This window comes from Podarcis muralis, chromosome 2, assembly GCF_964188315.1.
Source record: "Podarcis muralis chromosome 2, rPodMur119.hap1.1, whole genome shotgun sequence".
Taxonomy (NCBI): Eukaryota; Metazoa; Chordata; class Lepidosauria; order Squamata; family Lacertidae; genus Podarcis; species Podarcis muralis.
In genome coordinates, this window is record NC_135656.1 from 88,315,152 (window position 1) to 88,333,418 (window position 18,267).

The 18,267-nt window shown below is 43.0% G+C and overlaps 1 protein-coding gene across 1 annotated transcript; it reads left to right on the top strand.

The window, feature by feature from the left end:
* The first annotated feature begins 1,071 nt into the window (after window positions 1-1,071).
* Window positions 1,072-12,844, top strand: SEC13 (SEC13 homolog, nuclear pore and COPII component). Its single transcript, XM_028719300.2, has 9 exons — window positions 1,072-1,207; window positions 2,846-2,890; window positions 4,006-4,121; window positions 5,270-5,421; window positions 6,681-6,814; window positions 7,523-7,656; window positions 8,721-8,841; window positions 11,297-11,443; window positions 12,074-12,844. The coding sequence occupies exons 1-9, from the start codon at window positions 1,205-1,207 to the stop codon at window positions 12,182-12,184; spliced, it is 963 nt and encodes a 320-aa protein (XP_028575133.2). The 5' UTR covers window positions 1,072-1,204; the 3' UTR covers window positions 12,185-12,844.
* The last annotated feature ends 5,423 nt before the right edge of the window (window positions 12,845-18,267 follow it).

The following is an 18,267-nucleotide window of genomic DNA, read 5'->3' on the forward strand; positions in this document are numbered from 1 at the left end:
CAAGTTCTCTTATTCTGAAGAGTCTTTGGTGAGGTACTTTATCAAAAGCTTTTTGAAAGTAAGTACACCATGTTGATAGGATCATCTCTATCTATATGCTTGTTGACACTGTCAAACAACTTTCTGAAAGTTTTGTGAGGCAGGACTTACCCATGCGGATTCTACTTCTGGAGCACTTGTTCTTCTATGCTTGGTAGTTACATCTTTAACAATACTCTCCACCAGTTTTCTCACAACATATATTAAACTAATCGACTGGTAATCTCTCAGATTCCCCTGCTTTCCAGTCCACAGGTGTGAGGCTGACAAATTTTATATATATATTCTGGCAAAAAGATCAGCAATCTCCAGTGGATGCCATCCAGACCCAGAGATTTGAGAGTTTTTCTATTGCCAAAAAGTCCTAAAATTCTTTCAGTGCTATTTGCCTCATTTTCTCATTCTTGAAATAAGTTCATTCAGGCACAGAGGTTGTATCCTACATCTCCTGCTGTGAAGAAGAAAGCAATTTCAGCTTCTCTTGCATGCATTTACTCCAATATACAAATGCATAGCCCATTTTTAGCTTCTTAGCAGCAGTTATGAGGCAAGGCACGATTGCCCTTGGGAGCCAGGGAAGTGTATTTATAGGTGGGAGGCTCAAATGTTGTTTCCAGCCACTGTGCTCACTTTGAGTAAGTCACCCTTGCCCTACCTCGTAGGGAAATCGCAGGGAGTTGGGTGGGAGAGAGGAACAATGCCACTGTAATTTCCTTTGTGGGGGGAAAGGCGGCGTGAGAGCACGAGGAAACAATTCTTAATTTTACAAAAGTTGGAACGGGAGCTGAGCGAGAACAACCTGAAGCAGCATGGGGGGGGGGGAGGGCTGAGGTGGCATTTGAACTGGGGGCTCCCCAAAGACCCGCCATGAGCACAGCGCCCGCAGGTGCCAGTGGCTGAATTAACGGAGAGAACGGAGTGCCAAGGGTCAGGGGCGGCGCCAAGGGAGAGCGGCCTCCGCCCGTGAGGAGCCGATGGGGAAGGAGGGCGGAACGAGCGGCAAGCGGAACCTTTGCGCGCTCAGCAGGAAGACCGTTTTTTTCCCGGCCGGGAGGCCTTCGTCGTGGGACGCGCGTCTCGGCGGCGGTTTGCCACGTCTGAGAGCGGCTGAGAGCGAGAGAGCGGCTGGTGCAGCTGGAGACTCCCCTCCGACCCGGCCGTCACCATGGTGAGGGGGCGCTCCGAGAGGGATAAAGAGGGGCCGTCGCCCACTTCCCCGCTTCCCGCGCTGAGCCCTTCGGGCCCGGCCTTGCTAGCCCCCGGCGCGGCTTGCCCAGGGGGGTGGGGTGGGGGTGCCCTGGGCTAGGGTGGGGAGGACGCGCTTCCTTGGTACTGGACGTGGGGTTGCCCCTAGTAACGGGGCATCCTCGCACGCCTTTTCCCAAGGGATGCCAAGCCTGCAAAGGGTCCTCATCACCGCCACCCACCACACATGGCTTTTAGGAAAGCTTTTAATATTTGATGAATTATTGTATTTTAATATTTTTGCTGGGAGCCGCCCAGAGTGGCTAGGGAAACCCAGCCAGATGGGCAGGGTATAAAATATTATTATTATTATTATTATTATTATTATTATTATTATTGATTGGGGGGGCAAGCTAGGGAGAAAGCGTCGTCGCCCACTCGCGGGCTGAGCCCCATCTCCTGAGCAGGCCACCTATTACCCAACAGGGACACCCTCATGTACTTGTTACACCCCTGTTTTCCCATAGGAGGGGGGTCAGTGAGCATGACACATAAACACACACACACACGGTTTTACATCGGCGAAGGATTGGCTTTTCTTGTTTGCGTGTGTTTATTTTCGCAGTAGCTGCGCCGCTTTAAAAGCATAAGGTGCCTGTTAAGAACAAAGCCTACCCAAGGTCTGGGTCAGCTCCAAAGGGTCTGGTATCTTGTCTCTAACAGGAAGCCCACAGCCAGGACATGAAGGCAGTAGTGCTTAGCGCACACCCCCGCTCCCACATTAACAGACATATTTCCTGGAGGTTCCATTTAACTGCCATATTCAATAGCTGCTAAAGGATCTATTGTCCATGCTTTTGCCTAATTCCCCTTTAAATAATCTAAGTCAGGAGACTTACCCCAAGTGTGGGGCCTGATCCAGCTCTCCCCTCCAATTTTCTGCCCCCCACCCCTGGCTGCAAAAAGAAGAAAAAATAAAGTTGGTAGTGCTGGGGTGAATGGAGCCCAGTGCTATAAATATGTGGTGGATAAAGCTATTAGGGTTTACTAGTCATGGCAGTTATTTAATCTCTAGTATCGGAGACAATTTGTCTCTGAATTGGTTGCAGAGAATCTTGGTGGAAATTCAAATGAGCTCATGTCCTCCTTGTGGGAATATTACAGCATAGGTGTCTCACGGGCCACTGCAAGAACTGAAAGCTGGATTAGATAGGCCTTTAGACTGATCTAGCGGGGTTCATCTTATGTTGTCTCATATATATATATATTTATATATATATATATATATATATATATATACACACACAGTGCAGCAGGAAGCTTTCAGAAGTGCAAGTTTTAACTTGCTATGTCACATTCTACCTCTACTGATCTCAGTATGATGTCAATGAAGTTCCACAGATTGCTGAGTTCAGAAAGTGATTGTACGCATGGGGATGCTGCAAAGTCACCTGAGGGTTAAATCAATTTCAACTTTTTGGACACCCATTAAACAATGCAGTCAAACCTTACATAAAAATGTGAAGCAAAAGATGATGGCATGTTTTAATCATTGAGTGAAACTCTAGGGTCGGACTCTATTATTTATTTTAAAATGTCTTGCTGTATATTTTCCTACTAGGTGTCTGTAATTAATACAGTGGACACTTCTCATGAGGACATGATCGTAAGTATTTGTGTGTTGTTTTTTTAAAAAAAAATCTCCCCTCAAAAAAGAAATTGTAATGATTAACTTTATTTTAAAAGAATGAAGCAAATGACAGAACATTTGTCCTAAGCAACTGACTTAAAGGGACCACCTATTTCAGTTGTGAGATGAGCTTGGAAGCAGTGGTGGGAATTGTAGGGACAAAGTGGAATAGCAAGCTTGAATCCAGGGAGAGAGGTGTGAGTTGAGCATGCTGTGGCGAAGTTCCCTTTGGATTTTATGTTTAGGAAAAGTCTTGCTTAGTGACCTTTTTAATAGAACCAGCATTTTGTTGTATATAGAGGAGGGTGATAACAATGCTTTTTATGTGTTATGGTTTTTGGAAACGGTGACAATGAGCAGAAAATGCTTTTTTAAAAAAGAAAAAAATATATAGCAGTAGGAGCTATATGGCTGAGTAGGTAAAATGCAACAGAGGAAGGCACAACCCATCGGCATTATCTGCATTGCAATTTCTTCCAGAACTGTGCTCTGTCATAATTCCCATTTGTGTCAGTCAGGACTTAGTGTTGTGTACATCTGGTGTGAAAAGCTGTTAATGGCCATCTTGCTACAAGCTTTATCCAGGGTAAATAATGGATACTTTCTGAGTGAGTAGTAAGTAGCTTTCCAATCCTGCTCCTACCATTAATTTAGTTGACTGTTTGGTGCAGGTTCTATTCTATATTATTGCAGCTTAGCCATGTTGTATCAAAATAGCAGATAATATTGTGGCATAAAGTTAACATGACCGTCCCAATAATTCTAAACTACTTTATACTCTCCATCCTTAAATTTTACCTATTCCCACTAGAAGCTGAGGTGGTCAGGGCAATTTCTGCCTTCTTGAGACTCTAGCCCCGTTTTGCCTGATAGTCATCACTATCTCAATCTGGGTACGATATTGGCTGCATTTGGGTTTTCCAGGAAAATGCTGTGTGATCACACTTTTTCATCGTACTGCACTGTGATATTCAGCATTTTACACATTTGGATTTGTTGCTTTTGAGATTTTAAAACCAGTTGTATTAATTAATTAATCAATCAATCCAGAATGTATAGATGATCATGAAAACTTCTTTATTACTTCCCAGCATGATGCTCAGATGGATTATTATGGCATGCGGTTGGCAACTTGTTCCTCAGACAGATCAGTGAAAATATTTGATGTAAGGAATGGAGGGCAAATTCTCATAGCTGACTTAAGAGGGTGAGTCAATTAAAGACAACACAATCCTATGACAATTTCCCCATTTTCAGCTTCTGCTTAGGGGTACAATTAATGGCTTTGGGGGCAGAGTGGTGAAAACTTAATGTGCTTTGTTTACATACGCAATTTTCAATTTGCTTGATAATGTCTTCCTTCAAAGCTGTTTAGCAAAACACTTCTTCGAAAGTGTATCATTTATGATTGGCTAAAATAAGCCTCAGAATTACTTACACGTCTCTTATTTTGCAATTGTCAATTACCACAGTCTGAGGGAGAGAAAACCTTTTTCTTTCAAGGGTTGCATTTCTTGGGGGTATCTATTGGGACTGCATGCCAGCACAAACTCCTTTTCTGACACCCCTTTCCTCTCCCTCTCTGTCCTACTGTGCCCAGCACACTGCTAGGAAGGAGGGACAGATCACTCTCAGAGGGGGCTTTCTCCCCCTCCTTCCATCACTCTACCAATTTCAGCCTCCCCCCCCCCCTATTTTTCCTCTCCTTGCCAGCACTTCTTGCCAGATGAAATGCAAAAGTCTTCTCTCCCCCATGAAATTAGACCAAGGACTGTACAAAATTAATCTAAGGACTACACACAACTGTCAGGCTTCATGTTCCCCATCCCTAATTTTCGGGGGGGGGGGAGATTTCAGCATACAATCATCAGGATAGTGGTGGGGCAGAGGAAAGAATGAACAACAGAAGAGCTGTAGTAAAAGGCATTGGGCATAATGAGTACTACCCTTGGTTGAGGAACTAGAGAGCTGAAATATTTATTTTAGAAGAATTTAGATGAAAGGGATTTTAAAAGAGGAAGAAGATTCTGTGGAATTTGTTGTTAATTTGGCTGATTTTTTCCAGCAAATCCCTTGCCCTGTTTCCCAGACAGTGACTATTTTTGTAACTGAAAATTCCATATATTTCCCTTTAAAAAGGTGTATTAATAGGTACATACTCTGAAATTTTAAAAATAAAAATATATGGAAAGATACTGAATTTCTGACTACAAAATATCACTTTGATATTTTAGTGGTAATATGTATCCATAACTGAAAATATTTCCATGACACTGAATGGCTTGTAAATGCTCTTGATAATAAAGTCTCGGTGCACTAATATCCCCCCCCTTCAATTCCTTCTGCTTTTTGTAGACACGAAGGCCCTGTTTGGCAGGTTGCCTGGGCTCACCCCATGTATGGAAACATCCTGGCTTCCTGTTCCTATGACAGGAAGGTTATTATCTGGAAGGAGGAGAACGGTGCCTGGGAAAAGGCACATGAATACACAGGGCACGATTCTTCAGGTACTGGCTGTTCTTCCTGCTAGCTAGCTGAGTACAGTCGTACGTTGGAAGTCGAACAGTCTGGTTCTTGAACGTTTTGGCTCCCGATCAAAACCCAGAAGTGACTGTTCTGGTTTCTGAACATTCTTTTGGAAGCTTCCTACAGCCAATTGGAAGCTGCGCTTTGGTTTTCGAATGTTTTGGAAGTCAAACAGACTTCCGGAACGGATTCCGTTTGACTTCCAAGGTACGACTGTACTTTGTTGCTTCAGTTATAATTTTCATGCATTGATTAGAGACTTCATGCAATCATGCTGGTCCCAGATCTTTGTTTGGTCTTCCTTAATTGAGCCTACTGAGCTTCTTTTGCATGTCCGTTGTCCTTTTCTGTATAATGCTCTATTAAAGACCGAACTTCAGACAGTGAAAGTAAGGAAACAAAACCATACCGACTGGAATGGTAATGGCATTTTATTGCATTTTGTTATCATTCTGATTGTGAGCCAGTTTGAAAGGATCTTAGTCCTGGAATGCAGCATAAAAATCTGTGGTGTTTTTCTGTTACTACAGTGCAACTGTCTGCTATCAACCCCATTTCCAGATGTTACATTATACTAATTTTGGTAAAGCATTACTAGGATCAATAAACTATGTACTGTCTTAAGTGCAGTCACAGAGAAATCTACCTTGGTACCATCTAAAATTCCTAAAACTTAGTTGCTATTTAAAAACAAAAGCTTTAAGCATAATGTGACAGACTTTTAATCCACTTAACAAGCCTAGGCTTCTGCTCTGATTGCCTCAGTCATTGCTGACAAATCCATTAAGGTCAAGGTAGACATGAATTAAGGGACGCGGGTGACGCTGTGGGTAAAAGCCTCAGCGCCTAGGGCTTGCCGATCGAAAGGTCGGCGGTTCGAATCCCCGCAGCGGGGTGCGCTCCCGTTGCTCGGTCCCAGCACCTGCCAACCTAGCAGTTCAAAAGCACCCCCGGGTGCAAGTAGATAAATAGGGACCGCTTACTGGCGGGAAGGTAAACGGCGTTTCCGTGTGCTGCGCTGGCTCGCCAGATGCAGCTTTGTCACGCTGGCCACGTGACCCGGAAGTGTCTCCAGACAGCGCTGGCCCTCGGCCTCTTGAGTGAGATGGGCGCACAACCCTAGAGTCTGTCAAGACTGGCCCATACGGGCAGGGGTACCTTTACCTTTTACACATGAATTCCCCTCAACTTTTAAGTAGCCTTTATAAATAATTAAACCAATTTTTGTGTTTTCTGGCAGTGAATTCTGTATGTTGGGCACCACAAGACTTTGGATTGATCCTGGCTTGCGGCAGCTCTGATGGGGCCATCTCTCTGCTAAGCTGCAGTGGTGATGGAACGTGGGAAGTGAAAAAAATCAGCAATGCACATACAGTGAGTAATATTAATAGGATTCTTTTATTGTGTATTTCAGATATGGGTGTTTATTTTTATGTCTGTGCAACAATTTTATTCTTTGTAAACTGCATAGTTTGTAAACTGTAAACTGTTTTGACATTAAGTTGCATGTAAATCAATATATAATAATCAAAATTTTATTGCAGAAAGTTTTGCTACTCTGTAGTACTGAACTGAGTTTAAAACAAAAAGCCACTTTGATGGAATGTCAGATGTCCAAAAACATAGCTAATATGTTTACATATGGGAAGGCCCATACCCCAGTGGTTAGAGTGCATATGTGGAAGAAGACAGTCCAAAGTTCAGTTGCTGATGTTTCCATTTAAGAAACTCCTGGTAACAGGACTGGAAAATATGTCTGCCTTAAAATAAAATAAAAAGCAGAGAGCTGGTGCTAGTACAATAGGCAGTAGCTGTCTAGATCGTCTGGCAGTGAAAGGCAGTTTCATAAGTCCAAACAAATAAGATGAAAAAGTTGGCATTGACTCAGGGCCCTCATTTCTCGACATAATTGTACTGTTCTGTGTTTAACGTGAAAGTATTCAGAATAGCATGAAAAAGGGTATGCTTAGTATACTACTTCAGTAAGTATCCTGCCATTATGTTAGTTGTGTTGAGAAATATTTGGATGCTTGCTTTGGCTACAAATAGGAAGAAACTGCATAAATTTGTGTTCTTGCATAGATTGGCTGCAATGCTGTTAGCTGGGCGCCTGCAGTTGTACCAGGAAGCCTTATAGAACCGCCATCAAGCCAAAAACCAAACTACATTAAGCGTTTTGCATCAGGCGGCTGTGATAACCTTATCAAGATTTGGAAGTAAGTTGTCCTAACAAATTTACCTAAAGTCTTCCTATATGAAAATACCTTTCTTTGTATTTCCTCTTTTCAACCTCCCCCCACTCACACTCCTTTCAAGGTATTAAAATTGCTTAAAAGACTTTATTTCTGACTCTAACCTCGCTCACTTTCATTCCAATGTGTGCATCTGTGCTTGCACTTCCATGTCTTGGAGCCCAAATGGCTTTAGCTGGAGTTTCAAACAGCAGCTGTCTTCTGAAGAGACTTACAACAAATTACCTCCATATTCACAGGCAGCTTGGCATGGGAAGCTGCTGTTTAAAACAGAAAGTCCTGCAAAACCCTTACATTATCATTGAAGTGGGTTGTCAGAACAAGGCTTTATGAAATTCTTCTCCTTTATGTATCTTGGGTATAGGATCAGCCCGTTATTTGTAGTGTTGCTTTGACTTTAGGATTTTTCTCGTTTTGTGGAAGGTTAGCATTTTTTATTGTTATTACTGTTATTATTTAAATTTATATAGTCATCCGTAGATCTCAGGGGATTTCACAACATAAAATTACTATATAAAAAGCACAAAATACGTAATTAAATATAAGAACAAAAACAAACCAAGAATCCCTCCCCATGCCATGATACATTTAAAAGGACATGGGATGTCAATCAGCCAAAGGCCTGCTCGAAGAAAAACGTTTTCATCTGGTGCCTAAAGGTGTATAATCAATGCACAAACCAAACCTCCCTGGGGAGAGCATTCCACAAACAGGGAGCCACTATAGGAAGGGGTTGTTCTCATATTGCCACCCTCCAGACCTCTCATGGAAGGAAGCACATGAAAAAGGGCCTCAGAGGATGATCTCAGGGTCTGAGCAGGTTCATATGGAGAGAGGCAGTCCTTGAGTTATTGTGGTCCTGAGCCATTTAAGGCATTATAGGCTAAAACCAACACTTTAAATTGGGCCCAGATAGCTGGCAGCCAGTATTACAACACTATAATAAGCTTCTGCATGGGAAATACGATGAGAAGATGTTTTGTTTTGCTCTTTCTAAATTTGCACCTTTCTCCCTCGAATCCTGCCAGAGAAGAAGATGGCCAGTGGAAAGAAGAACAAAAACTTGAAGCTCACAGTGACTGGGTCAGAGATGTAGCCTGGGCCCCCTCCATAGGCTTGCCAACAAGTACTATTGCCAGCTGCTCACAGGTAGAGATTAAATGGAGTAAATTATATACAGTTACTTTTCACATAACATTTAGCTACTATAGGCAAAGAAAGCTCCTGAGACCGCCACCCTCTGCTTAGAAGCTGTGGTTGGATCCAGAGTTTCCATAAGTGAAATTCGGCTAATAGAAAGTTATTTGGAAGATAGGGTTGGGGGAGAGAGAGAGGTGGTTTTCACCAATTCTTCCCTTCCTTGTATCTCCCCCAAATCAGAGTACAGTGGTACCTTGGGTTACAGACGCTTGGGGTTACAGACTCCGCTAACCCAGAAATAGTATCTCAGGTTAAGAACTTTACCTCAGGATGAAAACAGAAATTGCGTGGCAGCGGCGCGGCAGCAGCGGGAGGCCCCATTAGCTAAAGTGGTACCTCAGGTTAAGAACAGTTTCAGCTTAAGAACAGACCTCCAGAAAGAATTAAGTTCTTAACCCGAGATAGTGTGGGAAATGGTGCAGAGGGCTTCAGGAAGAAGGGGAGATCAGCAGAAATCACTTCCCCAATCCTTCCTCCTCCAGGAGTCTCCACTAGATCTCAGGCCCTACACCAACTGGAAAGAGTCTGGATCCAACTGACTTTTTAAAAAAATCATATACCGTATTTTTCTCTCTATTACACGCAGATTTTTTCTCCTAAAAAGGAAGGGGAAATGTCTGTGCATGTTATGGAGCGAATGTGGGGGGTCCCTGGAGCCGATTAGGGGAGCGCAGGAACAAAAATCAGCAAAAATCAAATCTTGCGTTGTGTCGCAGAGGGAAACCTGAAAAGAGGAAGTGGTTGCTTTCCTGCATTCTGCCTCAGGGTCTTACTGCCCACCCTCCTCTGTTTCGTTGCTGTGTTTGCTCAAACGGAACAAAGAGCAGGCAAATCCCCTCCCCTCCAGGCAAGCAGAGGGGAAAGCAGAGGTCTTTCCTTCTAATTCCTCTCCGTGCTCCTCGCAGACAGCCAGAAAACATGCAGGAGGAGAGAGAGAGCTGGCTTCGGTTTGGGGAAACTTTTGCCTTTCTTTCCTCCCTCTCCTTAAATCCCTCTCCTGCTTTCTTAGCCAGCTGCTTCTCTGCACACCACTCTCTTGTCCCTTCTGTGTTTTTCCTTCACTCCCCACTTAAAATGTAGTTACAAAGCATGGGCCACCCCAAATTCACCATCAGAACACATAGCAGCCTGCCCCCCAAAAATCACACACCCACTGTTGCCTGGGGCTGAAATGGTGCAAAAACGTGGTTAAAAAGCATGGATCCACATGGATCCTCAGGATCTTTGCATTGGGCCACCCCAAATTCACCATCAGATCACATGTCTGTGGCCACAGCATGAAGCACAAAAATGATACATCCACTGTTTCATTCAGAATTTTTTTCCTTGTTTTCCTCCTCTAAAAACGATGTGCGTGTTATGGTCAGGTGCGTGTTATAGAGCGAAAAATACGGTATTTTACTTTCACTTTATTTCATCTAGCAAAAGATGTATGTCTCACTGATCTATAAAATTCATAATCTAAAAGTGCAGTTGCTGATTTATCAGTACACTACTGACAAGGCATATACATCCATCAGGCTAGTTTGGGTAGCTCCGCAACAGATAACTGATTCAAGCTTGCAGAAATTCATTGTGGCGCAGTCCTTTCTGGGCTGTACCACATAGTCTTCAGATTTGGGGATGCATATTTGATGTACCATATATATATATATATATATATATATATATATATATATATATATATAAAATCTCCCTGCATATGGAAAACTGGCATGTTTTCAGTGATATTTATTTAATACAGTCATACCTCGGGTTACAGACGTTTCAGGTTGCGTTTTTTCAGGTTATGGACGTGCTGAAACCCGGAAGTACCAGAACGGGTTACTTCTGGGTTTCGGCGGTTGCGCACGTGCAGAAGCACCGAATAGCAACCCGCGTGTGCACAGATGTGGCGCTGCGGGTTGCGAACGTGCCTCCCACACAGATCACGTTTGCAACCCGAGCATCCACTGTAATAGTAAAAATGGTAAAAGTAAGCCTCCCATGTTCAGTTGTACAATGGCACACTTAAAGTTTGAAGCAATATAATCCAGGTAAAACCTATCCAGGGATGGGGAACTTTGCCCTCCAGATGTTGTTTGACACCAGCTCCCACCAACCCCTGCCAGTAGGGCCAACGGTCAGGAATGATGGGAATTGTACCCTCTATATATTATTATAGTACAAGTTTCTCACCTCTGACCTGTGTCAATATGCTATGTCTGTAAACTTGCTTGTTGGAAATGTATAGTATTTTTATGGGCCAACAATTACGGGCTTCTAAATGGTGCAGCCACATGCCTTTGGGATGCTGCCTGAGTGGTTCTGAAAATAAGATGCCCTTGATAAGGAGGCCTTGCTGTATTTAGTGCTGAATGTGAGCTTGCCCTTGTCCTTACAGCTTTGCTTCTTGTTTTTCTAGGATGGCAGAGTTTTTATCTGGATGTGTGATGATCCCTCTGGAAATTCATGGTCACCAAAATTGCTACACAAGTTCAATGACGTAGTCTGGCATGTTAGCTGGTCCATTACTGCAAATATTCTTGCAGTGTCTGGAGGAGATAATAAAGTGAGTGTAAAGCATTTTATTCTTATACTTTCAGTCACATGGCCATATGCAGGTATCAATCTAACTAGTTCTTATGCTCATGAGATCCAAATTTTTCAGTTCTGATCCTTATTTGTAGTCAGAGAATAAACCAGCTTCCCAATTTGGATATATAGGGAAACTAAATTAACAAAAGGCTGCAAGTCTTGCACTTCAATGTGAGAAACAGAGGAGAAGAGTGCACAAACCCAAGGTTTGTTCTTGATTTACTAAGATAAGGCCTACTATACCAAGATCATCATATCTAAACCAGGCCTATATCTTCCGAGGTTCTAGCAGTGGGGGGGTGGGATCTACTTTTTCTAGAAGTTTAATAACTTGTTTAAAAGTTAAAAACAGACATCAGTTAACCATATTTTCACTAAGTTGTATTGACTTTAGCAATGCTGGAAGAATGTAAATTTAAACATTAGCTTGTCTTGTGTGAATTTAATTGGATCTGTTTGGAGTGGGAATACTGTGCTGCCTCAAATATGGAATGACTGGCAACTATTGGCAAGGGGAAATTTTCAGAATAAACTCATGTTGCCAGGTGCAGTGGATTCTGAAACCTGGTTAAGAACTAAACACTCTTATTCTGATCTTTTACAGGTAACTTTATGGAAAGAATCTGTAGATGGACAGTGGGCATGCATCAGCGATGTTAATAAGGGCCAGGGAGCAGTATCTGCTATTACAGAAGGGCAACAGAATGAACAGTGACAAATGGGTTAACATCAATCCCAAATTATAAATGCAAGGAAATAGACATGATTTTTACTACTTTTCTTATTAAACCAAATTTATTTGATCTGGCACAAGCAAAGCTAACGTTTCAGGAAAGCTATACATACCATAGCATTTTGCCTTAATTGACACTTGGTAAAATTCAAGGCAAACTGTACATCAAAAGGGTATTGCTCAGTTGCAGTGAGATTTTTTCTTTTTAAGCATCACTTCATTTTCTTCATTAATTTGCTGGGAAACTCTTGATAAGCCTTCCATTAACTCCTCTCCATTAGGAGGAGATGAAAAGTTTCTATGGATCAATATCTCTTTCAGAATGACTTGTTTTGCTTACTACAGTCTTCTTATCATTTAAAGCCTGGTAATGTTTTCTCTTTCAACAAAAAGAAAGAAACTCTGCATCAGATACCTAATACAGAATTTGAACTTAAGCAAGAGATATGGAGACTGCCATTTAAACATTGAGAAGGATTACCAGAAATTCAAAGTTGCTTTTGTTCTACAGTTTGCCCTTCTATTGGTTGCAAGTACTTGTGAAATTGACCTCCAAAATATTATCAAGCTAATAAACTCTAAGCCACTTTGTGTACCTCTTTTTGTTTAAAAGAAAAACTAAATAAAGTCTGATCAAAACAATCTCAACTGTTTGGAAAGAAGGCTACTTTTTTACAGAGGTTATTTTATATATTTTCCTCCCTGTAAATATGTATCATCAACTTATTGGTCCAAAGCTTGCTTTTCCTTTTGTCCAAAGGGTTACTTCATACACAAGTAGAGTGAAAACAGCAAGAGCTTAAGAAGAGCAAAATCTGCCTGTGTGACAGGGAAGGAGATGGGGCAGCAGTAAAATCTGACCAAGTCAAAAGTATAAAGAGCCAGATATGAGGACAGCGATCATTTCTTAAGTCTATTGTCTTTCAAGCAGACTAGTTCTTTTCAGTCTCCTATTCTGCTTCGGTCAGATATCATGTGCAGTAATGTGTCTGGAGTTTTAGAAGGGTATCGACAATCTGGAATGTGTATAGAAAAGGAAGCCAAATGAAGGTGAGGAGTCTGGAGAGCAACTCCTCCAACTCCTTCAACTTTTCACCATAGAAGAGATTATTCAGATGTGATGTGATAATCTATCATACAGATGTTGGAGCCATTTTTTTCTGATGCTCCAGAGGGTAGGACCTGAAGCGACAAATTTAAACACTGGGTGAGTTTCTGCCTGTCCGTTGTAGGAGTGAATTTCCTGTGCCAGCACAGGGTTGAACTACCGTACTTGTCTGTGTATAAGACTATGGTGTTTTTTTCTTTAAAAATCATGCTAAAAAGTGGGGGTCATCTTATACATGAGCAGTGCATAGGGTGGACATTTGCTTCTTTGCTGCTGCGGCTGTCAGTAACTATTGTGTGTGTTATTGGTTGCTGCGTCAATGGGTGGTGTTGATTGGCCAACACTCCGGCAGTTGGGCAGGCGATTGACAGCTTCTACTGGTGATGGGACAGACAGGAGGTGGATTTTGAGATGTGTGCGGGTGAGCGATTTTCAGCAATCCCCCCCCCCAAAAAAAAGCTCAACAACTGTGTGCCATCTCCCCCCATTTTCTTAAATTTGAGTCCCCCAAAATAGGGGGCGTCTTATACATGGGGGTGTCTTATAGATGGAAAAGTACGGTAGTATGGAGGCTCTACCTGGTGCAAAAAGCTATGGATAGATTGCTGATGGGGACAGGCATATCACCAGCACATAACTGAGGCGCTCAAAAGCTTGCACTGGCTGCATACCAGGCCTGGTTCAGGGCTCTTGTGTTAATTTACAAGGCCCTTGACAAGTTGGGTGTAGGATACCTCAAAGACTGACTGATTCATTATAACCCTGTCTGATCACTGAGGTCTTGAGGGGAGTCCCTGTTAGTGGTCCCCCATGGCAAGGATGCATGGCTTATATCGGGGGTCAGCAAACTTTTTCGGTAGGGGGCTGGTCCACTGTCCCTCAGACCTCGGGAGGGGGCGGACTATATTTTGAAGAAGGGAAAAAAAGAACAAATTCCTGTGCCCCACAAATAACCCAGAGATGCATTTTAAATAAAAGGACACATTCTACTCATGTAAAAACACACTGATTCCTGGACCGTCCACCGGCAGGATTTAGAAGGCAATTGGGCCGGATCCGGCCGTCGGGCTTTAGTTTGCCTACCCATGGCTTATGTCAGGCTTCCTCAACTTTGGTCCTCCAGATGTTTTGAGACTACAATTCCCATCAACCCTGACCACTGGTCCTGCTAGCTAGGGATTATGGGAGTTGTAGGCCAAAAACATCTGGAGGGCTGGGGTTGAGGAAGCCTGGCTTTTATATCCACCAGCAACTGTGCATTCATGTGGGTCTATTTTTATGGAACTCCATTCCAGCTGCGACAAATAGGCCCCTTCCCTTTTTGAACATCTAATGCCTACTGAAGCCTTTTATTCCAGCAGGCACTTTAACTGAATTCTGATGTTTTCGCTGATTTTTAACCTTATTGTGTATTACCTGTATACCACTTAGAGAAGATAGTAATTGAGCGGTATATAAATTGCTTGAGTTGTGAGCAGAGAAGTGCCTTGTTCAAATCTCACCTCGGCTGTGACCACACATGTAATCCTATGCATGCGCACACAAAGGTAAGACCCCCTTATGTTCAGTGGGGCTTCCAAGAAAGTGAGCATAGGATTGCAGACATGAGCAACTGCAGTGTTAGGCTGAACAGGCTCCTGTAAGGATTTTCATATATTGTATGTGATGTGTTTTGACCACTTTACAACCCTCATAATGCCCTACGTACCCAAGCTGGCTACAATTATATTAATATAAAAGCAAATCAAGCCACAAAGCCAACGATAAAAGGAAGAGCAGATAAGATCAGCAACAGCAAAATAAACCACCCTGGCTGGCTGGCCTGTCTAAATTCAGATGACCTTCACTGGCTGGTGGAAGATCACCAAAGAGCTGGCTCAGTGGCAGTGGCGTAGCGTGGGGGGTGCAGGGGGGGCCGGCCGCACCTGGCGCAACATCTGGGGCAAATCCACAGGTTAGGGGGCGCAAATCCACAGGTTAGGGGGCGCAAATCCACAGGTTAGGGGGAGCAAATTACTTGCCTTGCCCCGGGTGCTGACAACCCACGCTACGCCACTGCTCAGTGAGGGCCCCCAGAAAGGGAATGCCAAAGCCGCTGCTAAATTTGCTATTAGCATTATTTGTACGTATCTCAGATTTGAGTAGTTTTTTTCCTTTATAGATGTTGGCTTAAACACTTAACAACTGTAACATTCTCTTTCACTGGGGGGGATAAATATAAGGCCAGTATTTCCGAGAACACTTATAGATCAAGCTATTATGTCAGTGCCTTGGCAAAGAGAGATGCTTTCAGCTGATAAATGTTGCCCTCTTGCCCCTGAAACCCAGCCCAAAGCGAATGCTTTGTTTTAATAGCAAAACCTTCACAAAAGGTCAGGTTTACTTGTTACCTTTCTGTCTACAGTTTCCATCACTAGCTCAGAATCTCATCACCCAAGCCATATGTCTCTGTTTTTTTAAAAAGGTGTGAAAAATGGAATGGAGAAATCTACCATGCTGGGGAAAGTACAAACTTCCCTCCCTAAAGAGGGAGGCATATTTGCCAGTGTTGTGGTTGTACCCTAATATTCAATTTTTTAAAAACCACCCATGGTGCTGTGGAACATATTAGGCACTTTGCTAAGTAATATATTGGGTACATTAAGGGTCTTTACTAGAGCGTTCTGCTGCATGGAAAATGATTTACGTATTGCCTTCTGTTGGTAGCATGATTTACAATCCTACTTATCCTTCAGTTCAAAAGAATTTACTTCCAACAAGTAAGCTTAGGATCACAGCCAAACTATAAGAAGTAACTGGGAAAAGCCAATAACTTTTTTGAGTAGTTTGGATCAATTTAACCATATTGAAACTATCACACAAGCAGGGAAACGAAAGAGGAATATGTAGAATTTTAAGTTACCCACAGAACCAAAAAAAACATGTTCTCTAGCTAAATTTTTATTTTTATTTTTGTCATATAGCTAAATATGTTGTAAATATTCCTCCCTTCAAAGCAGTTCACAAAAGCACTGCGACTAAAAAATGGCAACAAAATAAAACCAGCATCATTTGCAAGGAGGGGGGAAATCTTAAAACTAAAAGCTGGGTGATTTTTTTGAAAGTCGTAACAGCATGTCAAAGGCTTAAAAGCGTAAGGCCCAAATGAACTTCTCTAGGGTGAGAATTGGTTGTGGCAACAGAAAAGTCACGGCTTCTCCAAAATAACCTGGGGAACTGTAGTTTGGTAAGGCCTTTGTTAACAAACTACAGTTCCCAGGATTCTTTGAGGCAAATTGTGCCTTAAAGTGGTATAAAGTGCATGGTGTGGATGTGACGCCAGTCTCATGGCACATGCAGCTGTAGCTCTGAATGAGATTGGATGCAGAGCAAGGCCCTAATGGACAGGCAGGATTCTATGGGAAGAGGTGGTGCTTTCAAATATCCTGGCCTCATAACCATTTAAGATTTGGGAGGTAAGAACCAGCAGGTAGAAAGGGTACACTACACTCCTACACACCATGATAATGAGAATTATATTGATTGCCACTAGATCAACATGGCACATCCCCTTCCCTTCCCACCCACCACTCTAGTGAAGTAGTCTCCAACTTTTTCAGACTTGAGATCCACCTTCAACCCAAACTTTGCATTTGGGAACCCAATTCTTAATCAGACCATATATTTGTATAGTGTTAGTGCTGCTGACTGTTGTGAACAACCTTGGGTCACATTGTGAAGTGGGTCCTGGTCCACCTGTTGAAGAGCAATGCACAAAAGGAGCAGCAGGAAGGGGAGGCAGGGAGAAATGAGAAGGAACCAGACTAAGGCTTGCTCTGGCTCAACAGATCTCAGAGGATCTCTAGCATATTTCCCCAAAACTGGATTTTCAGAAGCCGTCAACCAGTGCTGCAGGTTCAGGAAGAAGGGCATTGGGAGCACAAGAGTGAGGAATTAATTTGCATCGTATTTCTGTGTGGAACTTTCTATTTATGAGGGTATCTGTGGGGTAACGAGTCTCATATAACTAACCTGCTAAAATCTAATTAATGCATTAAAAGGTTAATACCAGAGTAAGCTGTCATGCCAGGCTTAGCTATATCACTTCTCTTACCTTGGGAAGAAATAGGTAATCAAGCCTATTGTATCTCCCCAGTCTACCTGAGAAGCTCAGCATGTGAAGAGGTTTGAGCAGGTTGCTGCAGCTCAACTGCATGACTCTCACCAGCCATTCTGGTGTTCCTATACCAATCATTTAGGAACTTTTACCACTTTGCAACCAAGCGAGTTTTATTGCCTGTGAAACTTTTCTGAATCTGGTCTTTGGATAGTTTGTAAGTAAACCATTTTTTAACTTGCCAAATGTGTGGTCTTTTCCTATGCTGGGGTAAGAGGGAGACTTCTTTTTAAGGGGAACATTTTGGAGGGGCATATTTTAAAGGTCTAACTGCCTATATTTCCACGTTTTGTTTTGTGGCGTTAAAATCTGCACTGGGGTTCTCTCACCAAAGAATAGTACTTGTCTCAAACTTGGATCTTGCCATCCAGGAATTCTCATTCTCTCTCTCTCTTTCTCTCTCTCTCTTTCTTTCTCTCTCTCTCTCTCTCTCTCTCTCTCTCTCTCACACACACACACACACACACACACACACACTGCTTTTTTTCTTAAAGATTGTTTAGGGGTACAGTGGTACCTAGGGACACGGGTGGCGCTGTGGGTAAAAGCCTCAGCACCTAGGGCTTGCCGATCGAAAGGTCGGCGGTTCGAATCCCCGCGGCGGGGTGCGCTCCCGTTGCTCGGTCCCAGCGCCTGCCAACCTAGCAGTTCGAAAGCACCTCCGGGTGCAAGTAGATAAATAGGGACCGCTTACTAGCGGGAAGGTAAACGGCGTTTCCGTGTGCTGTGCTGGCTCGCCAGAGCAGCGATGTCACGCTGGCCACGTGACCCGGAAGTGTCTCCGGACAGCGCTGGCCCCCG

What these genes read in the sequence shown, in the direction of transcription:
- SEC13 (XM_028719300.2), top strand. An exon ending in CTTCTCATGAGGACATGATC is followed by an intron (nt 2,891 to 4,005) that starts GTAAGTATTTGT and finishes ATTACTTCCCAG; the next exon opens with CATGATGCTCAGATGGATTA. An exon ending in AAATCAGCAATGCACATACA is followed by an intron (nt 6,815 to 7,522) that starts GTGAGTAATATT and finishes GTTCTTGCATAG; the next exon opens with ATTGGCTGCAATGCTGTTAG.